Source organism: Alligator sinensis, unplaced genomic scaffold (genome assembly GCF_000455745.1).
Source record: "Alligator sinensis unplaced genomic scaffold, ASM45574v1 scaffold155_1, whole genome shotgun sequence".
In the NCBI taxonomy this organism is placed as follows: Eukaryota; Metazoa; Chordata; order Crocodylia; family Alligatoridae; genus Alligator; species Alligator sinensis.
The window spans coordinates 251243-274152 of NW_005842877.1; the positions used below are offsets into that span (position 1 = coordinate 251243).

The following is a 22910-nucleotide window of genomic DNA, read 5'->3' on the forward strand; positions in this document are numbered from 1 at the left end:
CCTCCATACAACACCAAGTTAATCCTTCATTGAGTCTCATCTTGACAGATACAGAGAGATTGCTCTTAGAGCTAAAAGCAGTGGGAGCTTAGGCCCCAGGGCTTGTGCCTTGATCATACTGTAATGTGCAAACAAGCTAAAGTCCAAATCCACTTGGGAGCTGAGCCAGTTTCTATGAAAACAAATGTGAAACTGCCTTTCCTCTCACAGGTGAAGAACTGAGGCCTTGGTGCTGGCAGGGGGCCAGGCTCCTAGATCCAATAACATTTCTGAGTCAGATCAGTAGGTGGTGACAGTAGCTGGAAATAGGATGACTCAGGTAACTATAGATTTAGCTCTATAGCACTCTTATCTCAGTTCTGGGCAAAGTAATGGAATGGTCAATAATTCCCCTGTTCCAGGGGAATTTCGTGTACGTCGAATTCGCGTAAGTCAGGACAGTTTTCCCTGTAGGAAATAATAGAATAGTGAGGGGTCGCATACCCCAGACGTACCGTAGTCATAGCTTTTTTTCCCCTTTTCTTGGTGGAATGCCTTTAGGAGGTGTGTCTAGCATCTTACCTATGCCTCTTGAGATGCCACTACCACAATGGTGGCACAATGGCAGCACAGCTCCGCTTGATTCCGCCTGCAAATCTTGTGAGGCATTCGTGTATATATGCGAATCTTGTGAGCATTCACGTATATACACGAATGATGCGCATCTCGAGAGGCATTTTACAGTCCAGACCCTACTAAAAAATCGCGTAAATGCGAGACACGCGTAAGTCGGAATTGCATAAATCAGGTGTCTACTGTAATAGAGAATTAAAGGAAGGTGAAATAATTAATATATGTCAACTTGGGTATAGGGGAAAAAAGATCATGGCAAACTTACTTGAGATATTTTTTCTTTTTGGTATTGAAAGCTGAAACCAGATCAGTTTGGTTCAGAAAAAAACACCTTTTTTAACAGGTATTTAGGTTGTAGCCATATTGGTCTAGAGGAAAAGGCAATCAGGATTCGTAGTAGAGATGATATCTTTTATTAGACCAACAAGATTTTTGCAAAAAAAATCTTAACTTGCAAGCTTTTGGGCACAAGCACCCTTTCATTTCTACCCAGGAGAACTTTTACAATCTTTTCTCTAATGCCTGATGAAGAGTTTGTGCCCGAAAGCTTGCAATTAAAGACTTTTTTTGCAAAAATCTTGTTGGCCTAATAAAAGATATCATCTCTACTATGAGTCCTGATTGCCCTTTTTAACAGGGAGGGCAACTACCCACTGGAGCATCTTACCAAGAGACTGTGGTAGGTTCTGTAGTACTACTAATCATTGAATCAAGAGTGAATAGGTCTCTGGCAAGCCTAGATCAAGCAGGAGTTAAGGCAGAGCAGTCTTCTGGTCTGCATGATGCAGGTCAAATGGGATAACCACAGCAGTCCCTTCTGACCTGGCAGTTTCTGAATTACATTGTCCCTTAACTCTTAGATGGTGCAGCAGCATCCTGCCCCGTCATGATGTGAGCCTCTCTTCAGTTACAGAGAGGTCCCAGTCACCAACCAGCAGTCAGGAGAAGGGGCTGAGCTACACAGCCCTTTTCAGGTGGAAAAGATAACCTACAACCAATCTGGTCTCTCTAGAGATTAAGACCAATACAGGATCAGAGCATTTTACACATCCTCCCCTGACTCCTGGAGGAGAAGTGTGTGTTTGTGTGTAGTTATTGTAGTCAAAGGCTCACTAGGACTTTTATTCTGAAGGCCAGGACTTTCTGATGTCTTCAGATTTTGGTTACTGATATGGCCAATCTTCCACTGCTGAAAGATTGTTTACGGAGGAACCTGTGTGCTGCCGCTGTCACTTTCCTGGGCTGAGCACAGCTTGCTGTGTCATCACTCCCCACAGCTGTTGGCTGGACTGGCACAGGAACAAAGCTGGGGTTCCCCATGCACCTAGATCAGCTGAGGATAGCAGTGATGGCTAGCAGGTCCCAAACTTTGTATGCTTGCTTCCTGCTCTGTTCCCTGGTGTCCTCTTGCTGGCCCATGGGCTGTAGCTACACCTTGCCCCCACTCCCCCGTGGTCTGAGTGGCACCCTCCTTAGTAAACCATGGATCCAACCCATGTGTCTGCTTATGGCTGGGTGGGGAACAGGAAGTCTGCTCGCATTCCTGAGGGTGAAAGATGGTCGTGGTTCTGTTGGATTGTACAGGCAGAGTCATGGGACCTGGAGAGATGGAAGCAAGGGATGGGTGAGAGGAGCAAACAGATAGATGGACAGGTGGGCTTCAAAAGAAACCCAGTCCCCTTCCCCTCACCCAAGCCTACTGGGTTCACATCAAGTGATAGTAAGGCTGCAGGAGAAGTGCAGAGAGGCAGTACAGGGTTTGAGTGTGAAATGTGATGATGTGGGAACAACCAGGTTTGATGTAAAGGATGTGTTCTGTGGGGAACTGTTTGCCACCCAGGATTCCCTGATTATATTTGTCCCTTCATTCCAGTGAATCATAAAAGAGAGAAGGGAGTTTGCCCTGCACGTGCAATAAAGGAAAGTCCCGTCTCCAGTCCTTGGAGGAAAGCAGAGCATTCAGCCAAGGCCACATCCTCTCTCTCACACCCTTATGGGCTGCATTCACACTATGAGTTGTGTATAATACTGACATTGCATGAAGCCACTGGTGACACATTTTCCCGTAAATGTCCCATACTAGGTTTTCTTCCTAGCCACAGCCCATGTAACCACAGATCCAGTGCTCTCTAGAAAAGGTCCCTAGAACATGTGGGACATTGCACGTCATCCTGGCTCAAAAGAGGTCTTCTTTGCACTGGCCTACACTCCCAATATGGGTAGGTGATTGCCCAGCCTGCCAGTTCCTTCCCCCTTCTGTGGGAGAAGCCAGGTTGCAGGCATGACTTCATGGATAGAGGCCTGGGTTGGGGCTTGCTAGAGCTAGGTTCTGGTCCTGGCTCTGCTTTTGCCACAGTTTGTGACCTGGGGCAAGTCAATCACTCCTGGTTCTCAGCTGACCCTCTGTAAAATTGTGGTAACATTTCCCTGCATTACATCTATGACTTTGAGGAGCTCCATGTTGCTATTACTACAGATAACCAAGGAACTTCAGTGTGTTGGAGCTATCCCAAGATGGCCAGGTGTGAAGCCTTTTGTTTTCTGAGATAATCATGCCAGTACCCCCTTAGGGGCAGACCCATGGTTGGTTGGGAGGAACAGTCCAGAGCTCTACTCAAGACAAAGGTTGCTGACAGTCAATGCCAACTAAGGCTTTTTCCCCAGGATCCTGGAAACCTCTGACACCAAAGTATGACCTGCAGGAGGAAAGAAGATGGAGTGCTGCCCCTGTCTGGAGGGACCTCCCCCAAGCTAGGAATGGCTTTGCTGACCTGTCAGGGTAGCCAACATTTTCTCCACGGTGTTGTGCAGACTCTGGGTTATGCTGCTTGACCCTATCTCTCTGGCACCACAGCAATGGGTTCCATGGGAGCTTCCCACCTTTTTTACTCTATTTCAATCAACTGCGTGGCCAAAGTGGCCAACTATGGAGGGGCATTAGCCAAAACTCAGGGAAACACTTGGCTATGGAGCTGGAAGATGCTGAAGCAAAGCAGAAGTTCAACAGATGGTTCTTGAAATAGGCCTACATGTCTTGACACCTATTGCTCCGAGGCAGGCATATGGGCCCAGGTGGTGTCTTTACACATGGGCCCCTGGCAAGAACCCTTTAAATACACTATTTTCTCTGAACATGTTTCAGCCATTCTTTCTGGAAAAAGAATAGTGCCTCTGTGGTTCAGGGGGTGTCTCAGGAGGCATTTAATCCTTTTTTCCCTCAGCAGTGTTGGGGCATCTGCCTCATAGCAGCATGTCTGTGAGATGTGGATGGCTCACTGGCTGCCCAACATCAACCTTCACACTGGAAGAAGTCATCTCCTTACCCCACTTTCCACCTGTACTGTTTATAGTGCTGGACCATGCTGTCCTCCTGGATGGCTTCTATGGCTTTGCAGGCTTGTTTCTAGCTCAGCTTCTCCCTACTGGTTTGTTCTTTCCATGTCTACAACTTCTTCCCCAACAGCAAGGCTGAAATCTATATAGTCTTCTTTTTCCTTCTACTGTCTCTTCCTGGGCCATCTTCCCCCTAGCTCTGCCTTTATCTGATGCTCTTCTATTCGTCTCCTGCCCAGGGGCCTCCCACCATTCCTGCCTTGGGGATTCTCCCCACCCTCCTCATTTCTCCAGCAAAGCCTCTTGCAGATGGAATTTCTATGTCTGAGGGATCAAAGCATCCTCACACTCAGATTTTTCTTGCTCTTTTGTAGGCAGCCTGCCAAACTTTTCCTCTCTTCCCTCCCTCCACCTGTACCATTGACAGTTCATGCTCTGCTGCACACCTGCTAGATTCTTCATGCCTTGCTAACCCTTCCCATTACCAGGTCTGGTACCTCCTGAATGCTGATACCTTCAGAGGGCAGAGAAGCCTGAGCTTGTCATTCCCAGTGCCCGGCGATGCTCCTACCTCCCTGTCTGCATCAGGATCCAGGTTCCAGCTGCTCTCTTGGTATTTAAACCTCCTTGTGCAGGCCTTGCATTGCCTTCAGTGCTTCTCCTGCCCAGCCCTGGCCAGCTTTCTGTTATCTGTTGCTAGTGTCTCTTCCTGCACCTACCACAGTTCATTGGCATTTGTTCATATAAGCTGCCTACTAACTTGTTCTCCCCCTGCATACACAAGGGCACTGTACCTACTTGAGCAAGCATCCTGGGATGAAGCTTTCTAAGATGCTCCTGTTTTGCATGACCCTTCTAATCTCACCAGGAAGGATGGTGAGGATGCCCCAGTGTGATGGGACATGTCTGTGCCATGTCCCCCATGCTCCGAGGGAGAGGTGCTCTAAAACACAGTCTACCCACCTGGTTACCATCATACAAACCTGGACATGTTCTCAAACTCTCAACCTCCAGGTTGCTGGAATGTGGCCTCCCCCTTGGGTCTTTCCTGGCTCACCTTCAGGCTTCAGGTGTGTAAGCAAGAGGAAGTGGCCAGGGAGCAGCCATGCATGAGAGTGCTGAGGTCACAAATACAGACATACCAAAAGATTATCACACTGAGAATGCCGTAATGGGACTGAAGGTCACCACCTTGCCTGTTAAGACTCAAGAGAACCGACTCCTGGGGTGGACATCACGACCCTTGGCTCTGTGTGGCACTTGGTGGCCCTTGCCCCTTCTTGTCAAGTCCTTGCCTTTGTCAGGCATGCTAGGGGCCATAGGCAGGGCTCAACCTGGAGCCAGTACCTCCTGTTCTGTGGAAAGAGAAGCCAAGGGTGTTCTTTGCAGTGAACAGAAGCAATAGCATAGGAAGCACCAATAAGAGCCCTGCTGCCCTCACACCCTGAGCCTTACAGAATACAGAAATTTACCTTCATGCTCCCCCTGAAGGTGAGCACCCAGGTTGGCTAGAGAGGCCCCTGGAAAATTGGCCTGAGGCAGTGGGACTGACTCATGTCCAGAGTTTCAGTGGTGCCTAGTCCAAGAGTAGAGGAAATTGGAAGGGCAGGGCAGGGCTATGTGCTGGGCCTCCCTGCCAGGACCAGGGACAGAGGGATCCTGGCCCAGATCCCAACCCTGCTGTGTTCATCCAGACAGGCCATGGGTTCTGGGTGAGCAGAGGATTGCCACCCATCCTGGGGTAAACAAGGGCTTGGAGCCTGCTGGAATGGGGCATCCTGAGATACTGCCAGCGCAGTAAGGAACCCCCTGAGCAGGTCAGCCTATAAGGGACATGCCAATAAGCATCATTATTCCCTTGTGCTAATAATACCCTGTTGATGTGAACATAGAAAAATGTCTTGCCCAGCAACAGACTCAGGCTGTTTGCACACACAGTCTCTGTATCACTCACTCTCCACTTATATTTTGAAGGTTTCCTTCACATGTTTTCACACACAAAGACTTCTCTTTGCAGGGGAAGTGGAAGTTCTTGAAAACCAGGCAACAATCTGAGAAAAAAGTTCTGGGTCCATAACCTGCTGGGAGAGAGACCTGACCTCTCCCTCATTATAAGCACACAGGGTGCATCTATGTGGGATGCTTTATTGCCCATCAGACTAATCTCATGCACAGTAAAGTGTCAGCATCTACACATGCACAGCAATTACTGTGCAGTAGATTAGTCTAATGTGCCATTTTCTAGTACTTGTATCCACAGTGGATACAGGTACTAGAAATTGGCACATTAAACTAATGCACTGAAGTACCTGTGTAGATGCTGGCTCCTGGTCAGCCTAGGCAGCAGGGGGGCACAGAGAGCGGGGGAAGCTATCCTGGCTCAGTGGGATGCTGCCTCCCGACCACATGGAGATTGAGACTTATCCTGACCATCATGTGGCTGGGAAAGATGTCTGGCTGCTAGGACAGCTGCCACCTAGCCACATGGGGATTGGGACCAGCCCCCGTGTCCCCTGCCAGCCCAGGGCTGGCACATGGGGGAGCCTGGAGCTCCCACTGGCTGCCTCAAGAGGGGAAGAGCAGGGCATGAGCATCCCTAAACTGAGCTGCTCCCATCAGGAGCAAATTTGTTCCTGATGGACACACTTTCAGATGCGTGCAGGGGCACAGTTTAAGGTACATGAATTTTCTGCCCAGAAAATTCAGGTGTTATTTTATTGCATATGAAGACATGCCCACAGACATTTAAATGCCACTGGTACTCAGGTGATAGGAGTGGAAAGGACATCCCTAAAAAAAACGTGTGTCCTCTATTCCTCCAAAGCACACCACTCCCTGTCCTGGACAGCTGCAAAGCATGGGAGATCATCAGGACCTTTGAGTGCCAGAGCTAAGGACCCCCCACCACTGCAAAATCCTACCAGCAGCCCCTTCATGCTTCATCTAACTCCATGGCTTGTCCCAGGTCATGCACAAGACAGGGGCTGTTTATGGAAGAAAGGCACTCCCTGATCATGTCCTGGCAGCAAGCAGGCTGATGAGACAGCAGCTGGGGCACCAGTGTCATGTGCTCCAGGCCAAAGGGACCATGGTTGAAACAGGCCATGGTCATTGCCCTCACCATACGTAATGGTGGCAAAGCACCCAGTCCCAAGAGGCCATGCCATGCTGAGAGGAGGATAACTGACTGAAAATGAGCCAACATCCTTTCCAAGTCAGAATAGATCTTCCCAGGAGTTTTGGAGCTCCTCCTTTCCCACACCTTCCTCTCCCCGCCCCAGCCATCTCACTTTCCTTTGGTATGCAGTAGGATGACACCAACACTTTGATGCCTGCTAGTGCTCACTCTAACCTGGGCACTCCTACCATCTTGATCGCTGGCAGCAAACTCCCTTCTCTCCAATAACATGCTGGCACAAGTCCCTGCCACACCCCTGGTAAGATACCACAGTGTTCAATAAAGGGTTGGCAATATGGTGATATTTCCACTCTGCCCTTCCAGCCCTGGTTATTGGGCAGCAGTAGTGATTTGGAGAGGCAAATCCATACCAAGGAAAGTTTTCTAGGGCATCTCATCTGATCCCAGCTCTCTTTCCTGCCTAGGCAGGGGGTCGGACTCAATAATCTGTTGAGGTCCCTTCCTACCCTAGCACCTACGAATCTATGAATCTCAGTGCCCTATCCGTTTCAGGCTTTCAGGCACACACAAGGTGCTCCAAGGACTACAGTATATAAAACTGTCCATTGAGATGGTTTAGGTCAGCCTGGAAGGATTCAAATCCCAGAGCCTGCATTTCACTGCAGAAGGACAGGATTAAAGCCTTATGGATCTCAGGGCCCTGTAGCTTGGGCCACAAGTCTGCCCTGCAGTGAGTTGCGTTTGTTCTCAGAAACTAATCTTCAGCTTTCAGTTAAAAGTTGCCAGAGATGAAGAAGCCAGCCCAACCTTTGGTGAGGTGCTCCAGTTACCCTCATAGTCATTTTTTAGGCTGAATTGTTCTGGCTTTCCAATCCAGAAATGAGATCTTGAATCTAAAGAGCCCTCTGTTGTCAGTATGTGCTGGCAGACTGTGACCACATCAGCACTCAACCTTCTCTTTGGTCAGCTATACAGATCAAGTTCCTGGGGCATCTCACTAGCAGGAGTTGCTTTTCCAGCCCTTGCATCATCCACACGGCTCTTCTTCAAGCCCTCACCAATTATCAGCATCTTTCTTGAATAATGTACACCTGCACTGGTCCCTGTATTTATTCCTGTATCAATCTTGCTAGTGCCATATACAGAATTTTTAGCACATCCCTACTCTTCCTCAGCAGTTTTCCTTTATGCATCCAAGCCCAGGGTTTTGGAACTGAGAGCTCCTGTCCAGGTGATGCTTTACGCTGACCACTAGTCCTTTTCACCATCCCTGTTTCCCAGGAGAGAGGCTCTAGCCTGTGAGCTGAACCTGCATTCTGACCAGTACCCCTGCTCGGAGTGCCCTACTTCCTCCCCCCTCCCAACTTTTCCTCCTCTCCAGCTCTGAGTGCTGGGGCATATGTTTGTGGGGGGGGGTTAATTTTTCACGTGTGGCAACAGTTCCAGGGTCATGAGGAATTCTCTTGTTCTTCAGATGCAAACATACAATAAACCAAAAGCAGCTCCACTTGAAGTTCTGAGGCAAGGATGCTCAAACCCAGCCCAGTCTGAGTTCTCAGTACCTCCCAATGGCATGAACTATGCTTGGACAGGTTAAATAGGGTAAACTCTCAATAGAATCAAAGAAGGCAGAGGTACTCACCAGCTACTTTGCCTCAGTCTTCACAAAAAAAAATTAAGCTGCAGCCAGACACCTAATAAGGATTATTTGGATAAGGAAAAGGGCAAGCTGAGGAATGAAATAACAAAAGGGACAGAGAGATTTTGATGGGTCTGAATTAATTTAAATCAGCAGGGCCTGATGAACTTCATCCCAGGTTACTGAAGGAGGTGGCAGAGGTGATCTCAGACCCCTTGGGTATATTATTTATCTAGTGGGAGATGAGTGAGGTACCAAAGGACTGGAAAGGGGCCAATATAGTGCCCTCTAAAAAGGGGGAACTACAGACCGGTTAATCTCACCTCAATACTTGAGAAGGTACTGGAGCATATTCTAAAGAATCATAGAGAAAGAGGGCCAGAAGGGACCTCAAGACATCATCTAGTCCAAACTCCTGCCTGAGGCAAAATCATTCCTGTCCAAACCATCCTATACAGTTCTATCATCTAACCTCTTAGTAAAAGTACATAGTCAACCCAACCCGGTTTTTAAGCGACACTTAATGTGCAGTAGCCTATTTTACTGCACATTAGTGTGATTGCACAGTTTTTTACATGACACTTTAATGGCTACTGTACATTAAAGTGCATGGGTAGATGCACCCATATTGAGTCTGTGATCTACCAGATCCTTTTCCATAGTGCTGCCATCCAGCCAGGTGTCACTCATTTCTTATTTGTATTTATGACTATTTTGCCTGAGATGTAGCACCTTGCATTTGTCAGCACTGAACCATATCCCAATAGCTGCAGCCTAGCTTTCCAATCTGTCGAGATCTTTCTGAACTGCATTCCCACCCTCCGTGTTCACACTCCTTCCTAGTTTTGTCATCTGCAGACTTGCTCAAGAAGTTCATAATTCCAGCATCTAAATCATTAGTAAATAGGTTGAACAGCACTGGGCCCAGAACAGACCTCTGTGGGACTCCACTCAAAATCTCTTGCCATTGGACATTCAGAGGGGGACTACAACTCACCTGCTGGAGAGCTGAGGCCTGCCTTCCCGGCCCCAAGGTTGAGTTCTGGAAGGGGGCAAAATCAGTTCCCCTAGAGACCAAGGCCCAGGTCCTCAGAAGTGTCTGGGCCTAGGAGTTGGGCACCTAAAGCCTTTTAGGGTTCTGGGCTCACATGTCTTTGCTGTGACTTCACCTCTCTGAGAATCAAGGCATAAAAGAGATCTGGGATGCTGCTCCCTCCCAGCAGGCTGTTGCCCCCATCCTGACCAAGTAGAACAATGAAAGGTATTCTTTCTACAGGACTCAGCCCAACTCCTTGGTGCCACTAACCTAGTGAATCCCACCTCCATTTTTTCCATTTTTTATGGACCACGGAAGAGCTGTAGGTTAGCAACAACTTCTGGTTGATAGCAAGTTGGGCTGATTGAGTCTGGCTCCTTTGCTTTTTCCCAGCCTGCTGGGCCACCCAGCTCTGCCTTTGTTACTTGTGAGCCAGCTTCCTCTGGGTGGCAACGTGAAAATGCCCGTGTCCCTTCTGAGCCAGTGGTATGTTCCAACCAGGTCATACCCGTAGAGCCCTGTGTACTTTTCCATGTAGCATTCCTGGGAAAGGGGTGAAGACAGAAAGGGGAGATATGCCAAAAGGCCTGATTTACAGTGAGAGATTGCAGTTGGATATTGAGAAGGACTTTGTGACTCTGAGAGTGGCTCAGAACTGGGACAGATTTATTTAGGGGCAGTGGGATCTCTGACACTGGAAGTTCTACAGCACAGCTTAGGGCTTTGGTACACATTTAAATTAAAGCTGGATAGAAACCAGCTATAGAGTTTTGCACATTTTCAAGCAGTAACTTTGCAGCTGGTTGGCTCTTTATATAGCTCAATGGTCATTTTTATAGATAATTACTTTGTACATGTGGCTGGTCTAACTGTATTGCCAATTAACCCGTTAATTCTGTGATAATTACTTTGCACTTGTGGCCAATCTAAATTTATTGTGCAGCTAACAAGTTAAATGCATAATATATATCATGTGTAAGCAAAGGCCTTAGATAACTACTCATCCAGGATGGTTCAGACAGAGCTAATCCTGCCCCGAGCCCTGATCCTGCCCTGAACAGGGCCCTCCTGGCCCTATTGCTCTATGATTTCTCCCCTCATAGTGTGAGCACTGTGCGGGCCGGGAGCAACCCGAGCCCTTTTCCGTGCCGCACGTGGGCTGTGGCCAGCAGCCCGGGCACGCCGGGTCGGAGAGGGAAGGCCGTCGAGCTGGAATTAGGCACAAACGCTTAGCGGTAGTTTTAAAGATTGTTTACTTACACCGAGATGGCAGTGGTGCAGGCTGGAAAACTTGCTTGAGTTGCGGTTACAGACAGACAACACAGACGGTCTCGTGGAGGTTGCTAGGCTCCACAGAACAGAGCTCCGGATGCTCTGGGTGAACGCGCCACCAAAATCAGAATCGTAGGTACGTCTTATAAAAGTTGCGCTCGAAGACGGGAAGAGGTGGGCGATGGATCAGGTAGCCACGCTCCTCTGAATCTCACACAGGGCCTCCACCACCCTGCCGTGTATCCAGAGTCCCCACGAGATGGATGTGAAGTCCTCTTCGGCTTGGGCGGAAACCACTCAAGCCTCTTATACGGCTAACAGGCCAATCGTTAGCCGCCACGTGGGAATAATTTAAAACTAGCCAATAGCGGGGAACGAATTTACATACCGGTGGCGGGAACTCTTTTGCACTGTGCATTCCTCTTGCAACTTGAGCAATGCACTCTGCAAAAGAAGCTGCAGAAAAGGCGGGAAACTCATCCCTGCACCGGGGTTTTCCTCTGCAACAGGAAACTCTCCCGTGCAATGAAGCTGCAACTTGGCGGGGATAATTCTAGTGCCGAAGCGCACACACAAAATCATGCCTTTGGGTCATGACAAGCACCAGTCCAGGGCTTTTGCCTGGGAGCACCCAGCATCTCAGCCCCTTGTAGGACACCACTGCCTGCAGCATCCTGTCTGCAACCACAAAGCAGGGTTCCTTATGGGGTGTCAGCCTATATGCAGACAGGGGATAGCAAAAGTACTTCCTACCCCTCTTCCCACATGTTACACACTACAAAGGATGGGGCAGTCCCTGTGGTCCCTTCCTCTGTCAACATCCTGGTGCCCCTCCCACCTGGGGATACATTGGGATTAGCATAGTTGCGGGGAGGGGGTGCAGCTGACAGAGTGCAGTGAGGCCTGATGGGTAGGGCACTGAATTGGGATTCGGGATTTGTTAGTTTTGTTTCTAACTCTGCCACTGGCCTGCTAGCTCTCCTTGAGCATGTCTTATTCCTGATCCAGGCCTGTTTCCCCATATGCAAAATAAGGGTAATGATATAACTCTTCTTCTTGAAGCATTTTGAGATCCATGAATGGAAAAAAGCCAGAGAAGTTAGGCAGAACTGCCACTATTAATAGCAAACTGGTCAGTGACTCAGGACCTGTAACTGATGTCCTTCCTAGTATCTGTGCCCTAATCTAGTCTGGTGGAAGTGGTCTCTGGGTGTGTATATTTGTGTGGCCCTGTCCCAAATCATTCTGCAGTTGTGTGTACATTTTTTGAAGAGCTTTTCAGAAAAGCTCCCTTTGATGGCATGTCCCAGATACCCAAATACTTCTCACCTGTGACAGCAAAATGGTGTAAATCCTGTGGGTCTGGGGACATATTTGCTTTCAGTTCTGTGTCTCTTCGGTGTGCCTGCCAGTGGAGAGTCTATGTCTGATACCCTCCTGGGGCAGCAGGACACTCCATTATCCAGAGTGATGAGAGAGGCAATCAGAGTTAATAGCCCAGAATCTAGATTGCTCTCATATTCCACAAAGTGGGCTTTCCAAGTTTGACCTGGTATTTTTTTTTACCCTTTTTACCCTCTGTTCTGGGTGAGCAGCTCTACCATATAGAAGACATACTTTTCACACTTGCTGCTCTCATTCAAAATAGAGGTTAAAAGGAGAAGCAGGTGAAACCTCATCTGTCTGTTCCAGTGGAAATTCTGACATTGCAAACATGCTTTCATTCTGCATGCAAACCCAATATGTTGAAAACAAGTATGTTGACATTTCCCAACAAAACAGGTTTTTTCAAGTCAGTCAATACATTTCATTCCCGCTTCAGCTTTATATTTTACATTGTTGTCTACAATACAATGTAAAATAAAATTTGACTGAAGAAGTCACTTATAATAAAAGTGGCCAAAGCCCAGAAATGTTGTTTTATGGGATGTTATGTAATTTTGAAGTTCATTTTCCTTTCAAAGCAAAATGAGAAAAAAAATCTCAGATTAAAATATTGGCAATCAAAACTTCAAAAGAAACAGGTTTTGAAAAATATGTGTTTCCAAATTATATAAAACAAAATTTAAAAATTCTGAACTGAAATTGTGAAATTTTCCAAAACAAGGACACTACTAATTAAAAATGTTTCATTTTAGATCTGTTGAAATCAGTACAATGTAATGAAAACTCAGATTCATCTAAAGAGCATTTAAACCTGGCGTGATGAATGTTTCCATTTTCCAAATGAAAAAGCAAATCGCTCTGTTCCAGTCAGTTTGAATGCTTCATATAATTTTTTTTTTCCTAAACAAAATGTTCTAATTAACATGTCACTTTGGAAATGTTTGACTCAGATGAAATGGCATTTTCTCAAGGAAAAGTATTCCTTTGGATAATTTCCAAATAGATCCATATATGCTACAGACTACAGGTTACCATGAAGGCCATGGTCTAAGATGGAGACTGCAGTACAAAATAGCATTTCTCTTTGACACAGGCATGTCCCACGCTGTGGCAGAATATTCTGATTAACAGCCAAGCGGTCCCTGCCTCAACAGCCTCCACTCTAGGACAAGAGACAGGGCCTTAGCCAGGCAGAGGGCAGAGCATAGAAACAGCGGAGCTGTGCTGGTCAGTGGGCTGAATCTCAGGCTCAGCCATTGCTTCCTGAGGTCATGACAAAGGAGAGCTTTAAATAGAGCTTTGAAGAAAGATGCTAAAGTAGAGCTGGGATGTTTGTGAAGAGCATGAGGGACAGCATGGGTTATGGGGGAAAAGAGCTTTTTTTACAAATGTAAGCAGCAAGTCATGAAGGCTACATCACTGGACATTTGGGACAAAAGTTGATATCCCTATGGCACAGAGTACTGGGAGATTGGCCATGAAGGGACCTGACAAGTGGTTTAGGATCTTGGAACCTGTCAATTTTTCAAGTTTCTAAGCAGAAAGCCAGGTGGGCACTGTACCTGACACCCCCGGCTAACGTCTCCACACATCAGGTGAACATTTGCTCTCTGGGACTGTCCCTCTCTATCTCCTGTGGTATAGGGATGGTTGTCCCTATTGTATCACCAAAGGAAAGTCAGGACACAGGAGGATATTTTTTTCAAAGTGATTTTCTCCTTTCCAAAGGAACTGATGCATTGAGGTACTTACATCTACCTGAAAATCAAAGGGTCTTTTGCTCTTAAGGGGCACATCTACATTTGCACTTTAATGCACAGTAGCCTATTTTACTGCATATTAAAGCGTCATGTCAAAACCCATACTAATACACTAATGCACAGTAAAAATAGGCTACTGCGCACTAAGCATCACTAAAAAAGCATGCAGTTTTGATACAGCGCATTAGGACAGCTTAATAAGCATTTATTTAGTACCTCCTATTAGAGGGCATTTGTACACATGTATGCACTGCAGCACTGGGCACTTTTAAAAGCGCCTGGCGCTGCAGCACATTCATTTATATAAACGGCAAAATGCACATCAGTGCTGAGAAAATGGCGGTGGTGCACTTTTGAATTAAGACATTGAAGGTGTTTTAGTTCAAAAGCACATCACTGCCATTTTCTCAGCACTGACATGCATTTCATCATTTATACAAATGTATGCAATGCAGCACCGGGCTCATCAGTTTGCGTGCTCCACAGACTTGATTAATCAAGTCTGCTCCAACGCACTGGATTTTCAGCATGTTGGAGCAGACAAATGTATGTGTATAAATGCCCTCTGGTACTAAATTTAACGCACAGTAGCAAAAGCGCATTAATGAATGTGTAGACATGCCCAGGGACTTGAAACACTTTGTAAAGCAGGTCCTAAACCCTTGCTGAACTCAGTGGGAGAGGCTCCTAAATACCATTGTAGATTTAGTCCCTAGTGTATTTTTGGCAGGATTGCAAATGTACCTGGGGTCAAGCAAGCTGTCTGAGCTCACAGGGTGACTCATTTGGAGAAAGACAGGAGAGCTTTGTCCCCAGTACTGACCCAGCCTTGTGTGGCCCTTTTGAGGGTAGAATAGGATCAGAACCCCTACTGACATTGTGCTTCCTGGCCACATGCAGGTACAATACCTGTGCTCCATGTCTATAGCAGGTGCAAGAGGAGGAGAAAGCAGTGCCACCCCCAACTTCTGCAGAGGCTACAGAAGGGAAGCAGACTGACAAGATGGTTGAAGTAGATGGTGAAGAGACCTCTGCTAAGGACTCATTCAAAGTTGTCCAGACACCAGTGAGTGAAATAGATGAGACTGCTACACTGCCAGCCCAGCTGGATAGATCTCACAGTGTCCAGATGGAGGGCTACCTGGGACGCAAGCACGACCTGGAGGCTCCTAATAAGAAGGCTTCAAACAGGTGAAGTACCTGTCTGCAGGGGGACGGGTGCCCTCTCCACATGCTATCGTTTCCCTAGCTTGACTCCCCAGTAGGGGTCTGGTTACTCCCTCCCTGAGGGGCATTGGCACCTCATCAGCAAGGGGAGGGCCTGATCTTCACTTGTATCACAGAGCAGCTGGGCTGCTGGTGAAAGGGCATGCTGCAGCAGCCCCAGATCTGCTGCGTGGGGAGTGATACCTGCAGGAGGCCTCTCAGATGAGTCCAGAGACAGCATGAAGGTAAGCACTATGGCTAGGGGCTGCACAGCCTCCCAATCCCTCCCTGTCCCCTTTCAGGAGCACACATCACCTTGGGCCACTGACTCACATAACTTAGAAGGGTCCAGCCCTGTCATCCAAACATAGCATAGGACTGGGGGAGTATCTTCCTGTGGTAGCAAGTCCAGGCTCTGCAAGTGATTCAAACAAGCTTCTGTCTTGATTTGCCCTCATCGCTCCCTAGGGAGAGGCTCACTGATCTGATCATCAGAAGCTGCTTGGGTTTTCCAGTGTAAATGTATTCCTGGCCAGATTGTAGCCATGTGGCCTTGTACCAGCAGTCTCTTTTAGCTTCAACAGCCCTTGGCTCTTGTCCTTGTTTGCCTCCCTGCTGTACAGTTCCCTGACTCTTAGCCCAGACTCCTGTTCCACTGATCACCCTAGCAGCCCTTCTTTGCACCTACTCCCACTCAAAAAACCCTCTTTCTGGAACACACTGACCAGATTGGCACACATAAGTACAGTAGTTACTTTCTGGACTTGTGGTACCATTCCTGATTTGACTGAGTTAACTTGAATCTTGGGGGAAACGTCCTACTTGTTCAAACAGTAGGACAGCAGAGCCAGCTGCTGAGGGACACCGTGGAACTGTTATTGGACGGGCATCTGTCTGGGTTTGTTAGGAATGGTGAATCCAGTATCTGTGTAGGAGATTGGGTTAGACAGCCCTTGAGGATCTTCCCCAAGATGAGATGTCCATCTGCTTGGGTGTAGTGTCACCCTATTGCATATCCTATGTTCTGTGGCTTGGGAGAAAGCATCTTCATCTCTTTCAAGGAGGTGTACACAGCTTTCCTGTTCCCCCTTCCTCTCACCCTCTGCTAAAGGCACATCCCATTTTCCCAGTAGCATAACTAGCAGTGGGCAACCAGGCCACAAGCCCTGGGTGCTGAGTTACAGAGGTGGCAGTGGTGGTAGCTGGACCAGCACTTAGGAGGGTTGTGGGGTCAGAGCAGCAGTCATGGAGTGGGTGGGTGGCAGAGCAACAGGCTAGAAGGGGTCAGTCAGGGGTTGGGGCAGCTCCCTGCCCCCCAAATTCTGTGTTTTCATGGTCCACTGGCAACAGGATTTGGCAGCACACAGACATGGTGGGAGTTGTAAGGGGTGTTAAACTCTTGGCAGCTGGCAGCACTGCACCAACAATTCCCCCTGACAGCAGCATCATCTCCCAGACTGCAAATCTTAAGAGTTATGGCTGCACTTATTCTTCTGACCTTTACTTATGTAGCTTGCTCACCAGCCCCCTCTCCTTGGTGCTCACCTGTGCAGCCTCTTGTGTCACTCCACTCTCTCATGTTTCACCTTTCAAGATCTGCACCTCATGGACAAATTAACAAAAGGGTCCTCTCTCTCCCTTTTCTCACTCTCCTACCAGCAGGTCGTGGAGCACACTGTACTGCGTGCTCAGGAACAGTGAACTCACCTTCTACAAGGATACAAAGGGCCTGACCCTGGGCGTGCCTTATCATGGAGAGGAGCCCTTCACACTGAAGAATGCCCTCTGTGAGGTGGCAGCCGATTACAAGAAAAAAAAACATGTTTTCAAGCTGAGGTAAGGCCACCATGGGCAGGAGGAGCCTTTGGGCTGAGGCCTTGGAGTGAACTTGGCCTTGGCCAGGCCATGCTCAACAGGGGTCTAACCCACTCTGATCTGGAGGTGAGGGATCCACAAGGGCCAGCAAGCTAGGGTTACTCAAGGCCACCTTAGGGGATAGTCGCTCATACACATCCTGAGTGCACTCTGTCTGGCAAGGGGTCTGCTGAAGGAGGAGCTGTTTAGTCTTGGAGAGGAGATTTTCCAGACCACCCATTCAGGAAAGAGCAAACAAGGTTGGCAAAGGGAAAGTAGGAGAGTGTTCATGATGAGGAGTGGGGGGTAAGGCCTAGTATCTGTTGGGGAGGCAGAGAGTGTTTGAGATGAGGGGCGGCTGTTACTGGTGGGGGAAGGAGGGAAAGTTTGAGGTGAGGGTCTATTATCAACAGAAGGAAAGGAAGTTTGGGGGGCTGTTTACTGGTGGGAAGAAGGAAAGGGTTTAGTGTGGAGCCTGTTAAGATCAGTGGATGAGAGAGGCAAGGATGTCAGGATAATTGCTGGGCCAGACCCTAAGTGCATCCCTGTCTCCAGGCATCTACCCAATGTGCCTGTTTGCCAGCATGGCAGTCCTGCCTGGAGCTGTTCTCTACTGCAGGCCCTGTCCTGATCTTTGCCCAGGAATGGAGGGCACACCTCCGACTTCCAAGCACTATCCCCTTTGGTCTCTTCCCCTGGCATTTTCTCACAAGCCCCAGACACCAGGCCTCCCCTTTGCACTACTAGCAACCCCACTTAGGGAAGGTGCAGTGTTGCATATACATGTTCGAGGCTTCCCTTAGACAGGGGCACCCTTGGAGATACCCCATGGGCATGCACCATGGCCTCTGAAAACCCAGGCCCCTTCCAAGGCCAGGGGAGCTAAACCCAGGCTCACAGTACACTCATGAATGGGTTTGAACTGTCCCTTGACAGGGTGACATGGGGCAAGGTGAGGTTGAGTAATAGGCACCTCTGATTTTGTTGGCAGGCTCAGCAATGGCAATGAATGGCTCTTCCATGGCAAGGATGAGGTAGGTGCCCACACAGGCAGTTTTACCCTCTTTCTTTGAGGTATTTGGGCAGGGCTTTGCTCAGGTGGGACATTGAAACTGTCAGGTGTGGCCCTGCAGGGCTGACTGTGGGATCCTCCCAGCAAGAAGCAGAGCCCATGGGCTCCCAGCATGGGGGCTTCTGGAGTCATAGTTGTGTGGGGCTGCTGTGCTGTAGCACCAGGCCAGGATCATAGGTGGTGAGCTAGAAATCCCATCCCTCTACAGAAGGGTGGCCTTGTGGGTGTGGGCTCTGTTGCCTTTCCCTGGCTACTGTGACAGCCTGCTCCACATATCACATCAGAACAGCTCTAGTAGCAGGTGGCAGAAGTGCCCTACATTATACTTTGGCCTGTATGGTTCCTTCACCCTTGGGAGCTCCCTATATAAGCCCCAACATTCACTGAGCCCACCAGATCCTGCCTCCTGATAAGCCATATCACACCCAAATCCCATCTCCAGATGTACCAGATCATACAGTTGTAGCAGGCTCATTGGGCTAATAGCTACCTGCTCTCTACATCTAGTGAAAAAGAAGGGGACCAGAAGGGGAAGGGAAGGGATTACTGAATATCTGTCTCGTCTCTGTCCCCATAGGATGAGATGCATACATGGCTCCAGGGCCTCAGCACAGCAATAATTGAATCCCAAAGCATTAAAGCCAAGGCCCAGAGCCTCCCTCTGCCTTCCATCATCACCATGGACACCAGCCTGGCTAAGAAAGAGAAAGAGAAGAGATTTATCTTCTTTCCCAAAAAGAAGTAGCCCCAGGGTGGCTCAGTGCAGCCTGCTCTGTTGCCAAATATACAGCAAGCCTAGCACAGAACAGTACATGCAGGTGTGTCAGCGGGTGCTCTGGGCCCAGCCAGCTGCCTCTCCGCAGACACACACTCCACGCTGGAGTCCCTCTTGCTCACATGTGCTGAACACTACCCCCCTCTGCTTATCCACACACCCATGTGCCCCTCTCTGATCCCATGCACTTCAAGGGAGAGAGCAGCAGATGCAGCCTAATGGCCAGCATTGGCCAGAGCAGGTGCTTTTGGGTCTGCTGGTATGGAGAGCTCAGCCTGGTGAAGCCTATCTTTTGGACTACCTGTAGCACTCTGGATCTGCCCATAGCTCCTGGAAGAAGCACTGTCTCAGCAGGCACAGATAGTGTGGCCACCAGCAGCTCACTGCTGGGCAAGGCTGGAAACATGGAGAATTCAAGCAGCAAGGGTCTGCAAGAACATTTTCAGGGTTTTGCCTTCTTCTGTGGTTTGGGGGCAGTCTTCTCACAGGTGGAAATCTTTCTCTGGATCTTTTTTTTTTTTTTGGTGGGGGGAGGTTGGCTGGCTCTGGTAACCTGCTCTTCTAGCAATAATCAAAAAGCTGTCCAGGACATCCTAGCTGTCAGTGGGAGCAGGGCTCAGGGCCTGCCCCCATGCCTCTGTGGGCCAGAGAAGTTCCAGTGGTCTAGCCTGTTTCAGCTGTGGCCTCTAGGGGGTGACTGACACTCGCCTGACATCCTTCCAGCAGGCAGGCCATATGCATACATCCAGGTATCACTACTTCAGGTGTCCACGGCTAAAGTGGGTAGCCATTTATACTGGGAATCTAGTGTTAGCCTTTGCCATCCCCATTGGTCAATGATAAAGGCATTGCTTATGATGTGTTATATGTGCTGGTTGTTTCATGCAGACTCAGCTGACCTAATAAGTTTTACTGCGAATACCAGCTCTAGTTATTCATCTGCCTCATAGAGAGGGCAGGTAGCTGTTAGTCCAATGAGTCCGCTACAAGCATGGGGGACTATAATATGTCTAAGTTGGTGTGTTTCATACACAAGCACTGACCACATTATAGTGCACAAGGCTCCTTCCAGCCAGTCTGTACACATTGGAAAAGCAGAACAGTAAAATAAGGCTAGGGGACAGAACAGATTTTGCTCTAAATTGGGAGTGGGGAGAATCATTTACAGTCCATGTGTGTCTGTGTGTGTGTCTGGGAGTGTGTGTCACCCCACAATTCTTAAGTGTTAGAATCACTGCATTTTATTGAATAAGGCCTTGTCTGGGATCACTCTGTTCTCATCCTGTCTTCTGTTTCATGCTGCCTCCCTCTGTGGGCTGCATCAGTGTCTTTCAGGCCTCTTGCTAATCCTCATCTTTCTAGCAGAGCCCAAGATAGTGTGGAGGGAGCTGCTGCCTCGTGCCTAGGATGAGCTCCAGAGGGGGCTCTTGGTTCTAATATGCTAAGAATAAGCAACTCCCTGGGGATGGGGGGGACAGCACCCCTTGGCTTGGACACCAGGGAGGCAATAACCCCACATGGATCTGGGCCCCCAAACAAATGATCAAGCTCCAGAGTGCCTGTGTGTTGAACAGGGGCCAGTGATGGCAGAGGGAAGGCTGGAGTCACGAGTCCTGCCTCCCATCCTCTGGGACAGGCAGAACTCCAGGACTGTAAACTTCTATCTTGCATTTAGTGGAGTGCAGCTTACAGTGGCTTCAGTAATCAGCAGCAAACCCAGATCTCAGGACCAGTAGGGTGCAGGCTGTTGAGCTTAGGCATCACTGGCTATGGGGAGGAGGGTTGGGGAACAGCAGCCCTGCAGAAATCCTCCTGCTGCAGCCACTAGCTTTAGACTTCTTCCAAAGGCCACTCCAGGATTCCCAAAGAGATGTAAGAAAAGGAGGAGCCTGAGGCCAGCATCCTTGCTTTGTGCTTGTCCACCTGCCTGGAGGAAGTGCCAAGCTTGCTTTCCATAGCAGCCTTCAGCCAAGCAGACCTTCCAGAAGTCACTTAGGCTCCCTGTAGGCTAAGACTCAGCCAGCTGCCATGCTCTGTTTTGCATGCTCATTTGCCATGGCAGTAGGTGTCAACCATGCCCAGATGGCACCTCAGACCAGAGTACCCCCAACTCGTCCCCTGGATCTGACCCAAAGCTCATGTCCCCAGGACTGGGACATACTCTACCCAGCACTTCTCAACCCATGGGTCATGACCCATAAGTGGGTTGCAAGAATATATGAAAGGTTCACAAACTTTAAAAATGGATTTTCTCGTAAAGGAGAAAAATGTGGGAAACCATGGCTTTTCCTTTGCAGGCTGGCAGAGTTCCAGCCTGTTGGGGGTTACTTGGCATCCCCCTGCCCCATACCTCCTCCTCGCCCCATACAATGGGGATCTGAGGCTGGGGAGTGGGGCAGCGGGTCAGGACTGGCCATTGATGTTTACAAATGGATCCTGATACAAAAAGGGTTGAGAACCACTGCTCTATCCAACCCAGAGATGCAGTTGTGTCCCCAGAAGACCACCTATGCTTGGAGCTCTCAGCCTCAACATCAGTGGTACCTTTCCCTAGCAGGGGCTGTCTGAGGTGGCCTGACAGTGGTACCAGCTATTGCTATCCATAGTAAGAGAGCTGTCCTGCACAAAATACAGCCTAGCTAGCCATGCAAGGGCATGAACTTCCATTCACACCCAGGCCCAATGGAGACAAACTGCAGCCTAGACTTGCTGGCCCCTAATACAGCCTGCAGGTTGCAATCAGCAGGTTTCACAACAATGAAGCCTAATGTGTAGAGAGATGGGAGCAAGGCTGACTTCATAGCAGCTTGACCAACAGAATTCAGACCCCCAGAGGAAATGCCATTTCCAGGGTTATTTATAGCTGTTTCCTCCCCTCACATTTACTCTCTGCCCCTGTAGGATGAATGAAAGAGAAACTGATTCTTTACCCCTCTGTACCAGCACATGCTTTCTCAGACAGTATGGGGATCCTCAGAGCGTTTAAAGATGCAAAAATAAAACTGGTTCCCATTGGATCTTTCTGGATCTCCTGTAACCCAGTGTGTTTATCCAAATTTCCCACGCCACTGTTGTATTTTGTAAGCCTTAAACAGTTGAGCTGTACCACAGTCTGACACCTGCAAGAACCATAGGGCTTTCATGAGATAGAAATCAGGACATGGAGCAAGAGAGAGAGAGAGTGTGTGTGTGTGTGTGTGTGTGTGTGTGTGTGTGTGTGTGTGTGTGTGTGTGTGTGTGTGTGAGAGAGAGAAGACTTCTTTGAATTTGCTGAGGCACACAAATGCTACAAACTGGGTGCGTTTACACATTCATTACTGCCCAGTAGTTACTGCAAATTTAATTTCTTACTTGGATAATCAAGTACTAAATAAATGTACACTAAGTAGAGTTACTGCGCAGCAGGACTGGCGAATGCCTTTTTAGTGATGCTACTATGCAGTAGCCTAATAATACTGCACAGTAGCATATTAGCATGGTTTGTGCTGTTTTGCGCTACTGCTCAGTGTTATTAGCAAGGAGCCTGGTTTTCTCTGATTAAATAAATCCCCAATTTTTAGATTTAAAAAAGTAACCCCAAATCCACATTTTTCCATGATTAAAATGAAACACCACTATATATATATATAATATATATTATAGTTTTTTAAATCCAAAATTTGGGGATTTTTTTATTAGAGAAAACCAGGATCCCTGGTTATTAGGCTACTGCACATTAAGCATCTTGTGTAGACGTGCCCACTGTTTCCAGGGACTGACACTGCAATGCTAGATTGACACCCGGACCGCCTCCCACCATGCATTTGGCAGCTCTACTGAGCATGGC

The 22910-nt window shown here is 48.4% G+C and overlaps 1 protein-coding gene across 7 annotated transcripts in view; it reads left to right on the plus strand.

The window, feature by feature from the left end:
- The window catches only part of SPTB (spectrin beta, erythrocytic), a 122506-nt gene extending 99888 nt beyond the window's left edge, over positions 1 to 22618 (plus strand). For 2 of the 7 annotated variants that reach the window (XM_025192003.1, XM_025192005.1), the window contains 4 exons: positions 15106 to 15368; positions 17043 to 17219; positions 18229 to 18271; positions 18887 to 22618. In XM_025192003.1, coding sequence (XP_025047788.1) covers positions 15106 to 15368; positions 17043 to 17219; positions 18229 to 18271; positions 18887 to 19054 — 651 coding nt within the window. In that variant the 3' untranslated portion in view covers positions 19055 to 22618. Of the gene's footprint in view, positions 1 to 3276; positions 3748 to 15077; positions 15369 to 15525; positions 15629 to 17042; positions 17220 to 18228; positions 18272 to 18886 lie in introns of those variants that run through there. The other 5 variants (XM_025192004.1, XM_014525772.2, XM_006035819.3 and 2 more) reach the window with 5 other exon arrangements.
- Positions 22619 to 22910: the final 292 nt, after the last annotated feature.